The following is a 10,674-nucleotide window of genomic DNA, read 5'->3' on the forward strand; positions in this document are numbered from 1 at the left end:
ATTCGCAACCGCCTCCGCTATTAGTCGAAGGAGATCTAGAATACGAAATTGAAGAGATCCTACAAGCAAGGACACAAAAAATTGGACGTGGATCGCAGAGGGAAGCATTAGTGAAATGGCGAGGATACGCAGAACTGACATGGGAACCTATCGACGCAATGGAAAACTGCATAGCTCTCGACACCTTTGAACTACGATACGGACCAATTACGACTTCGAATGGACCCCGGAAAACAGGAGAATAGGAGGGGGGTATTATAACAGGTTGAATCCTGGTGAACTATCACGTGGTTGTACCACGTGACCCACCAACCGCATACCTCACGATTCCACCCCGAATTGTTCACGTTCTTCAAGGATTTTGTAAATAGCATGTGCCTAGCTAGTTCTGAATTCAAGATTAGCTTTAGCCCTTCACAGAGACTAGCTATGGACATGTGGCAATATAAGGGATGCGGGTGCGGGTGGCACATGACGAGCATGAGTGGCACAGGCATGAATGCTAAAGCAGGCACCAGCCTGTTACAATAGCCCCCTCCTATGGGTCGTCGTCGTCGGAGGCGATGTAAGCTGGAGTTCTAGAGCGGGTTGGGGTTGGTGAACGGCTGGATCGTGGGCTAGTTAAATAGCAATCCTTTATATAATGTGTTTCGGAACCGCAATAATAACATAGACCTAGGAACTATCGCGTATCGTGGCGTACTTGGGCACGTTCTTGGGCCTGTCTCTCGGGGACGATGTATGGTTGGATCTGAGCTGTTCTTATCCTTACTTGGTTGCTTGGTGAAATCGGGCGGGTCTTAGTAGTGTTGACTGATAAGTCCATTGGTTCGAGTTGGTTTATGAATTGACTAGAGGTAGGCTGGTTCTGGGACTGGTTCTGGGGTTTCTTCTGGAAATTTGGCTGATTTCTGGGTTCTGGCTGGGTCTGGAATCTTGGCTGGCGACGGTCGTATCGTTGTAAAAACTCGATATAAGCTTCATACGAAAGGCTAAATAGCGAATCGCTAACTTGTTCGAGGGTCTCGCGAAGAGGGCGACGGAGTCCACGGTGAAGTGTGGTTATCGCGAAAAGCGCCTGGTCCACGAGACCTATACTTGCTTCATGCGAAAGGCGTTCAAATCTAGCTAGATAGGCGATGAGGCTTTCATCATCTCTCTGCCGGATATTGGCGAATCGAAGAATATTCTCTTGTTTCTCGCGGGGGTTATAGCATAGACGCTGAAAGTACTGGAAGATCTGATCGGGGTTGGCTTTATCTTGAAGATGTAACACTGATGCTTGTTGAGGTGGTTCTAGGCGATTATAGATATAGTTGAATGCTTGTCGTCCTGTAAGGCCATCGGCCTCTAACTTGGCTTGTATTGCTGGGAGCCATGTACGTAGTGTGAAGGGCTTGCCGTCAAATCGGGGTGGGTCAGGAAGATGGTAATGCTGGTTCTGGTTCTGTTGCGAAGCGATCGCTAATAACTGGTTTTGCTGGTCTAAAAGCTGCTGCTGCATCTGCTGCACAAGAGCTAAAAGGTTGGTCTGGTCCATCGTGGAAAACTGGCGGTTCGTGTACTTCTCGAAAAAGAACCGGAACCGAATCGAAAAGGAAGCTTAATAAATGTGAAGGGCTAATACTAATCTTGAATGCAGAACTAGTGATGCCGACAAACTGTCTTTATTAAGCTTGAAGAGAAGAGAGAGAGACTAGCTATGGACATGTGGCAATATAAGGGATGCGGGTGCGGGTGGCACGTGACGAGCATGAGTGGCACAGGCATGAATGCTAAAGCAGGCACCAGCCTGTTACAGAAACTACTTGAATGCTAGAAATTGAATATTTCTTAGTTATGAACCCTAGTAAATATCTGAATATATAACTACCCTAAGAAATAAATATCTAAGAATAATCAGCTAACAACTTCTAATCCTAATTAGGAATATTGTATAAAGGTGCGAATATTCGCGAATAAAGGGGTTTTATTCGTATTCGCATTTGTTTTATTCGCGAATATTCGCATATTTGTGCCGAGCTCTAAAGAAAAATAAAGGGATATGGATTAAAAAATCGCGGCAGAAAAATAATGAAATCTAATATACCATAACAATAGTAAACTAAGCGAAAGCTTCCCTATTTCCTAAAAGCCCCTAATTTGACCCGAGAGACTCGAGACATTTTCTCGAGAACAGGCGTTTCCATACGAAGGATTGTTTCCCGGTAGCAGGTCCCCGTCATCCACTGGTATGAGCATGCAATAGCCCGTTGCATACCTCCCTCCGCTGCACACAGAAGAAGAACACTCGGTGGTCGTGCTGCTTCAAACAGAGTAACAGTCATCGTATTGGTATCTATCAGTGTGAAGATTCTCATCCTATCAGAGCCCTCGTTCCTCGCAGCTTGCTCAATTTTTGTCCGAATTATCGAGTCGTTTATTGGGTCTTGTCCTGCACACTCATTCGAATCATTTTTGTCGTGTCGAGACAGGGAGGAACCATTTGGGCTCCAGTGGAATCGATGCATTCGGGCACCGAATATTTGAGACTCGATTGTCTCCAAATCTGCATATCCTTCAAATCCAAACAGCCAGGCTTGGGAGCCCCCTAGTTGAAAATTGGTAAGTTTTGCTAAGCGAAAATGACATAGTTGGACCGCCAACTTACAGAACTTCCCGCGATATAAGAGGCGAGTGAGGTATGGTGAAAGAACAAACGTTGCCAGCGCAACGATAACAAGTATAAGACCAATGACTTGAAAGAATTGTGACCAAGAAAGAAGAGCACGGATTTTATGTAACAAGTCAGTACCAGGGACGTCATTAGCGGAGAAAATGCCATTCAAATTAGTCAAATGTATCAAATCTGTAGCGTTTTCCAACATTGGGATATTGGATACCCAATCTGTGATGTTTTTTCCGATGTCGACAATACCCGAGGTAATCTTTCTTTCAATTTCGATAATACTCGAGACATCCGAAGCTGTAGTATTGAGTACATTGATAGCATGTTTAGTCGTTTTCCATAATATTATGCCTATAGCGAGAAAGAACGGGGCTCCATGAAGTAAAATCTGGTTGAAAATTCGCCCGGCTGAGCTTGCCCGTCGGGCGTTGACTTTACGAAATCGATCCCAATGGATTGTAGCACCAAAGGCTGCATCAACTAGGACGGTATCATCCTCGCAGATACCAGCAATTTGGCAATATGGCTCAATGTCCCAGAGAGAAACGCCATATCCATCCGAAACACAATACCATGGCTGGTAGCAATCCTTAGGTAAAATGCACATCAACCTCTCAAGTATACGATCGCTATCATTGGCAAGAGAAAGACGAGCGAAGGCCTGGAATTCGGAATCACTACCGTCAATTTTTGGTCGCTGGCTAAGGAGACCCATAAGCGCGTAAGATTGATCACCCTAAGAAAATATTATGAATGCGGATTTCAGACCGGATACAGCACAGCCAAACTCACATCTAGATATTTTCCAGCTTTCCTGGCAAAAAGACAGCCCAAGGAAATGCTTAAAAGCTGAAGGGAGCCGAGGATAAGATTCCCCGCGTAGTGATCGAGAAGTTGCCGACTGCTTTCGGGATCATTCCAGAAATATGCCGCTAGCCGGTTCTTGGGAAGATCTAAAATGACGTCCCCTTTATTCTTTTCATACACCTTCATATTTTCATTCCTGCATAGCAAGACCTCGGGAAATGTCCAAACTCGTTCTCCCCATTGACGCAGAAGCATCCGGATTCTCTCTTCCTCGTTCTGCCATGGCTCTGGCGCATTCTCTGATGGCGTGCCAATAGCAATCACCACCGAATGAGCTCCGCGAACGATATCACTGATACGGAAGACTTCATTTTCCACATCATTGTCGTCCATACAAGCTGAGCCAAGCCAATAGGCCGGTACTTTCGCATCTCTAGCTGCTTTCAGGCCAATTTTGTGGATAGCTGCTTTATCATCGTCTGAATTGCTGAATTGTGCTGCTGTATAAGCGACAAAAATGTATTCTGGACACTTCTTGTAAAGGCTTTTGTTGCTTGGGTCATTCTTCCAGCTCTCCACCGACCGGGTCTGTGCCCACTCTTCGCCTATATCAAAACACAGAGTTTGCGGTTCAAGAATTCGATTCATGTTCGAAGAGACGGTAGCAGATGATGCCAGTGAAGGCCTCGAAGCTGAACTCAATCTGCTTCCTTCAATGGTGTTGCGGGCAACTTTGCAATATCCCCAGTAACGGTAGGGAAATGGGTCGTAATTGCCGGAGTTCAAAATTTGGCCAGTGGATGCAACACCTGGGACACCTACCTGATAGTGTTACGTGTGTTAGTGTGGGAAACGGTAGGACAGCTAATCCTGATGAGATTGACTTACTACTGTGGACAGTAAAGCAACTGAAATGGGCCACTTTATCAGGAGCTCAACAGAGGACATCATTCTCTTGAAACTCCTGGTTTCCGAGTCTACCTCATCAAGTCCACTCATCGGCCAGTTAGCTAGTCTCAGTGTAAGGGGTGCAACATTTCGAATAAAAGTTCTCTTGTAAGTGGAGTTCTGAGGCCCACGATAGACTTGATCGGTGCACTGAACGACCAGCTCCTTGACGCGACCATCGGCAGGGTCTAAGAATCGGTCATCCGAAGAGCCGAAGTAGACACGCTGAAAGTTGTCTTTGTGCCGATACTCCGTCGTTTCATTGAAGCTATATCCGGGTTCTTGATACGAATGCGGGTAGGCGCCCATTTGATATTTCGCTGACTTGGAGAAGAAATTGCCTATGTAGCCACTCAAGGGGACTCGGGCGACATTACTCTAATTGAAATAAACATAAATAATTATTGGATTGAGCTTTATTGTCCAACAGGAAATTCACATGAAGAAACCATCTGCCACGTACCTTTGTCCCATTCTTGGCAATCTCCATATCTTCCATCTCATAATACTGCTATGATTTCAACCTATTCAACAAATTTTCCCGGAAACCAGATTTCTTCTTGGTTTTACTAACCTCAAATACAGAGGCCATGTTCTTTGAGTCGTACTGTTGGTTCAAAACACCCTACGTCCTTAGTTGAACTGACTCTCGTAAAGCTCAGGGAGTGACTGTACCTGCTGCTGAGATGACTCAACATTCTGCTTTTCACCATTTTCGTTTGTTGGTACGCTTCTCGAACCAACGGAAACAGGACCAATGGATTGCGATGGCGATGAGTAGCCTGTTTGACTTACGGGCACCTTTTCAAGTTAGCCTGGGTGCGATGAGTCGAGTTAATATGAAATATTTTACTTACCGATGCCGTCGACGAGTCGTTGCGCTTTGAAAACATTGAGTAAGGATCAAAGCTACCTCCATGCGCATCGTTTCCCTTAGGTTTAGACTGAAGATTCGTCAGCTATGGATATGAACGGTGATTTTGTTGTGTCTTCCTCACCATGACTAGGACCTAATTATTCGTGAATCCAAAAAATAGATGTTAAGCGTTTGGTGCAAATGCTTGATTTAAACCATTACAGTAAATAAGCTGGATCAAAAGCTTGGCTTTATATTATTACTTTGAAGAGCCTCCTTAGAACAGAATGGTTCGTAATTTATTTCCAAGGTGGGATGCCTAGCTCGTCATAGATGCCCAAGGCTGCGATGCTTCTGCCCGCTGACCCAGGAAATCTTTGCGCCAACATCACATCCATAAGTCCTCAGATCCCCCTCCCGCCTTCCGTCCAAACTCCCAGCCCCTGCAATGCAACCATGTGCCCCTGCAATGCAACAATGTGAGTCGTGTTCCATTTTGGGAGTGATGGCCGACTCGCGAGTGGAGGTCCTACGCTCTCAGGAGTAAGGGCCGATGCATAGTACTATCAGGGCCGTGTGGCCAGGGCAGAGCAGGATACATCTCACCTAGATAATCAACGGTAAGTCGCAACGACATAGTTCGCCCAATACCCGATTAGGTTTAGTCTACGGGAGCTATTCGTACACACACTATGTGGGCTGTTGCCGAAGTCACAAGCTGCAGGTAGTACGCACGCACACATTTTTTAGACTGTACACTCTTCAGCCGCACAAGCTAAATTGGGGCCCCAACCCTATGCATTAGAGTTCAGAAACCACAAACACGGGAGCTGCTAAGTGGGCGCGGTCTTCCCAAAGATCTGTGCGTCTTTATCCAACAGTGAATTTTGCTCTTATTATGTATGCTACACGCCAATCGAATTCCCTGGAATGATGCTCTATCATGTATGCCCATACACGCCTATCGGATTCCTTGGAATGATGCTAAATTCTCTAGCAGACCTACCCACATCTGCACCCGAAAGGTAAAATACAGGGCTATGCTCTTTATACCAAAGGCTCCGCCGGGTCCTTTAGCGCCTTTTGATTTATCATAGCGTTTCAATAAGAGAGTCAAGATTTTCTGCCAAGATCTTCGGTCACGAGAGGACTTTCGAGGGCTAGGGCGAGATCATAGGTAGGGCTCGTGACTTCTCTTCTAAGAGAATCCACGAGCTCGGAATTAGTAAACAGCATATACGACCATTGATACTCATATAATATCTTAATATTTACTTGAGGCCTTCAACAGAGAGCCGACGAAAATACGACGATGACTTCGATTCCGAACGAACAGTACTACGAAGCGTTTGAGTTACGCAGCAGACTGAGCTCGGAGGATGTATGGCAGCCTGGTGAATACTTCGGATTTGAGTGGCTGGAGAGTAAGCAAATCAGCTCATCAAGACACAAAATCCGTACCCGTGCGATTACTAACCATGAAAATGGAAAAGATGAGCGAAAGGGGAGAGTTATGCCATCCTTCACGATAGATCAGCTTTCGGAGCGCCCTTTCTGCCCCCTTCGAATCATGTGAGTCATCTACTGATGATATCTAATTGACGAAGCTACTTATTAACCAGACAGATTCGTGCCACTTGATTATCCAGATGCAGAAACGGGGCCCGACATTGTCAAATTGTACCGGCATTACTCTATTCCTGGCGCTTTTGTGTCCGAAAGATTACGGAACGTTTCTTGTTCATTCGGCACAGCTGATGGTAGAGAGGAAACTCATTGTATGTAATTACTCATCTAAAGCGCACTTTTAGCTAACAAAGTAGATTCCTGGTTTCACTTTTTGTGCAAGGATGTTCCCCTGTTTGTGGGCCCAGACGGTATCAAAAGAATCGTCAATCGTAACAAGAAAGGCATGAGAGAGATCAGTCAAGGCGATTTTGGCTGGGTTCGTTCTGCATACTGTCTCTTAGAACGCGATATTCCAAACAGTGCCACTCCAGAAGTAACATTGATTACATTTGGTGCCGAAAGAGCACTTTATGAGAGATTCAAAACCATATCTGAGAATAGCTCATATCAGGAACTTGTTAAAGATCCTTACTGCTTGTTCAATCCTGTTTTCGAATCTCTGTGTGCCCGTTTGGACAAGCTAACATGGAACATTGCAAGTATATATACCCAAGAAGAATTTGTAAGTGTTCTATATACTAGCAATGGGTATATTAAAGCATATCCTGATGAATTCTTTTTAGAATGTACTTCACATGGCGGAAGGCACGTCACAGTTAAATGAACTCAACTTAGATTTCCCTGGATTACATATGATTCAGAGAACACAGATCTACCTTCGCGAAGCGATTGAGTCTATCACAAATACATTAGTTGCGGTGATGGATCAGCATCATCGACTAATGGAAACCTCTGGTTTGACTTTATCCTATTATAAATCCACACAGGCGTATCTTCGATATCACCAAACCATTCTCAAATCCACTGATTTAAGACTACAAAGTCTTGAAAAGAGGACCAAGAGTACTATCAATCTTGTGAGTATCTTTTGATAAGCTCGCATTTCGATCAAAATCAACAACCTTCTCGTAGAAGTCTCATGCTCATTTCAAGGGTCATATTACAGGCAGGATGTTTCAACCTTTCTAACTCTTCCATAGGCCTTTAACTTAGTCACCCAACTTGACTCGAGGATCATGAAAGGTGACAGTGCTGCAATGAAGAGAATTTCCATTCTCACTATGATCTTTCTTCCCTGTAACGCTGTGGCAGTAAGATAACCCCTATTCCATGTATCTCCATTTGTTGAAACAGCATACCAACTTTCCTAGACATTTTTCAGCACACCTTTTTTCAACCTGAGTGATGATTCTAACCGGCTGGTTGTTTCCTCATCTTTCTGGACGGTATGGGCAGTCTCAGTGCCGCTAACTCTAGTGACCGTAATCATCTTTTTTTTCTGGTCTAATGAAGCACGCGAACTCTGGGCAACCCTTTTCAAACGGAATGGTAGACCAGTACCATCGGACGAGGAGCTAATTGAGGTCAATATTGATGTGACAGAGCAATTTCTTTGAATTTAGTAGAGGTAGAAGCTCAAAAGTCTTTGGGGTCATGTATGCTATCTCGTTATTGAAGTTACTCGCACTATATAGACTATTACATGATCAGGATCGTTCCCTATGGAATTTCCACATAGTCGGCAGCTTCCCATAGCCAAAAATTATATTCCTTCCATCTAGCGATCTGAACATCTTCACATCTTTAGAGTTGAACATCAGGCGATTTGAGAACATAATCTTACCACAAGAGTGTATACCGCGATGGCACTTGGCGTTCGTTACAGGGACCTCACATCACATCATCTCTGCACCACAATTTCATCTGCTGGTCTTAGTAATGCTTACCACGATTAGACATGTTCATTGGGTTGGGTAAACCCATACCCAACCCATGCACATGTCTAGATAGAAGCGTATAGAATAGAGGGGGTTACATATCGCGGAATCTCGCATCTTCGCCTCAAAATGCCAGCAGATTTTGACCAATAAGAAAAATAACTCATAACAGAGCCGGAGCGATGACTCGAGGATCATCAGGGGCTGAAAACCTACCCTACAAGAAGAGATAATACAGAGAAAAAAACGCATACCTCTGATGTTGTTCGTTGATTTAGTCGTGAATACTGAGTCACTTAGGAAACTCTGTGGACCAGGGATGTGATCCCCTTATCAGTATAAACTTTGAATTTCTAAAATCAGCCTTTGATCAAGTGAAATGAGAATCTCCCAGTTTGACTCAGTTCATTTCGAAAATCGGTTTATCAGCACACCGCAAAAAAGAGATAGTTCTTAGAACCTACTTTACGTGAAGTTATTATATACAATACCAATTTAATAAGAAGGTAGCTCTGATTTTCAAGCCCGTTGGATTTAAGATTTATTTTCCCGAACAGGGATATAAGGCCGAAGAGCCTCTATGGTCTTAGTAGGCGACAGGCCCACCTCGGCCCCTGCTACGGCTGAAAATACCAGCATTGACCCCTAGGCCAACACCACCTAACGGCTTAGGTCAGGGTATTTGATGCATCAGATTTCTTTCGAGGATATATCCCCGAAAACACGTAAGTATAAGACGGGTAGGACTCCACTTTGAAGCCCCGCTCTATACCTTATTAGGTAGGAGCCACGCAAATACACAAACAGAACACAGCTCGGCTGACAGTGGGGCGAAACTCGGATGACGGTTAATTTTCGGATATACTGTGTTTCCTAACCCATGGGGGTTGCTGGGATGGACTCTTCATCCCATTTCACTATCCAATCAAAAGTGTCGAAAAAGTGGGGAGGTGAGTCCATCCCAATTCAGAACTCGAGCCCATCCCATTTACTTTTAGGGCTCGTACGAGGCTGAAAATTTCACAAGTTTAAAATAAGTATGTTTTCTTAGGGTATTAGGGTACTTGGGTACTGCCTAGCAAGTCAGTGGGGACTTAACAGATCTATAAATGACCTCTGATGCCCCCGAAATTCAGGGTCAATTCTTATCGAAAAATCTATACATCTCTTGCACATCACATTTCCACCTCCCAGACATTCACAATGAAGTTTAACTGGATCGCTTCAACCCTCCTCCTGGCCTCTGCCGCCATGGCCAGCCCCCAGCTTGATCTTGACGACATTATATCCCAGGCCGAATCCGTTGGCACAGCCATCGCTGGCGATGCCGTCACAATTGGCGCAGAAATCAGTGCCAAGGCCACTTCCATCTACAACGAGTGGAAGACCGGTGGCGAGGCCGCTATCTCCACCTTGACCGGCGAAGCCAAGTCCCTCGCATCCGCCATCGTCTCCGAGGCCAAGAGCGAAGGCTCTGCCGCCGAGTCTGGGGTGGGGTCGGTTGCTTCGGATGCTGCTTCCCTCGCTTCTGAGGCTGCTAGCAAGCTCTCCACTTGGGTCGCCGCTATCACCACTATAAACAGCGATGGCAAGTCCACCACTGAACAGACAACCTTTACCTCTGCTGTCGCTGTCGCTACCAGTACCAACGCTACCGATTCCACTGCCACTACTAGCTCAGAGTCAAGCTCTACCTCGACTGGCTCAACCTCTATATCCACCGGCGGCGCTATGTCCCAGCCTACTGCCGTCAGTGTTGCCGGAATCCTTGGTGTTGGTCTTCTGGGTGTCATGGCTGCTCTCTAAAGGGAGTGAGATATCTGTCTATATCATGTTACATCTTCCGTCTTATATATATCCGACATATGACCTATTAAAGCTCCACTATGGATATTAAGTTCTTATGCCTCTCACGACTTTATTGATCCGCGCTAAAATTGTGTACCATGGCAAGGAAACGGTTTCATAATACTTAGGGTATTAGGGTA

General features: G+C 45.2%; 4 protein-coding genes across 4 annotated transcripts; 2 read left to right on the forward strand and 2 right to left on the reverse strand.

Annotated features, from left to right (window-relative positions):
* Positions 1–682: 682 nt before the first annotated feature.
* On the reverse strand, positions 683–1,540 carry N7495_004905 (uncharacterized protein; the record flags this gene model as incomplete). Its single annotated transcript, XM_057207556.1, has 1 exon — positions 683–1,540. One exon carries the CDS (start codon positions 1,538–1,540, stop codon positions 683–685), a length of 858 nt encoding a protein of 285 aa, XP_057065236.1.
* Positions 1,541–2,120: 580 nt separating this feature from the next.
* Positions 2,121–5,316, reverse strand: N7495_004906 (uncharacterized protein; the record flags this gene model as incomplete). The annotated part of the gene is made up of 8 exons (XM_057207557.1): positions 2,121–2,590; positions 2,651–3,404; positions 3,461–4,297; positions 4,364–4,801; positions 4,887–4,934; positions 4,998–5,048; positions 5,099–5,224; positions 5,281–5,316. 8 exons carry the CDS (start codon positions 5,314–5,316, stop codon positions 2,121–2,123), a joined length of 2,760 nt encoding a protein of 919 aa, XP_057065237.1.
* Positions 5,317–6,591: 1,275 nt separating this feature from the next.
* Positions 6,592–6,920, forward strand: N7495_004907 (uncharacterized protein; the record flags this gene model as incomplete). The annotated part of the gene is made up of 2 exons (XM_057207558.1): positions 6,592–6,851; positions 6,902–6,920. 2 exons carry the CDS (start codon positions 6,592–6,594, stop codon positions 6,918–6,920), a joined length of 279 nt encoding a protein of 92 aa, XP_057065238.1.
* A 2,969-nt stretch (positions 6,921–9,889) lies between these two features.
* Positions 9,890–10,492, forward strand: N7495_004908 (uncharacterized protein; the record flags this gene model as incomplete). The annotated part of the gene is made up of 1 exon (XM_057207559.1): positions 9,890–10,492. The coding sequence occupies one exon, from the start codon at positions 9,890–9,892 to the stop codon at positions 10,490–10,492; it is 603 nt and encodes a 200-aa protein (XP_057065239.1).
* Between the last annotated feature and the right edge of the window lie 182 nt (positions 10,493–10,674).

This window comes from Penicillium taxi, assembly GCF_028828555.1.
Source record: "Penicillium taxi strain IBT 34144 chromosome Unknown utg000003l_segment0_segment0, whole genome shotgun sequence".
NCBI lineage: Eukaryota > Fungi > Ascomycota > Eurotiomycetes > Eurotiales > Aspergillaceae > Penicillium > Penicillium taxi.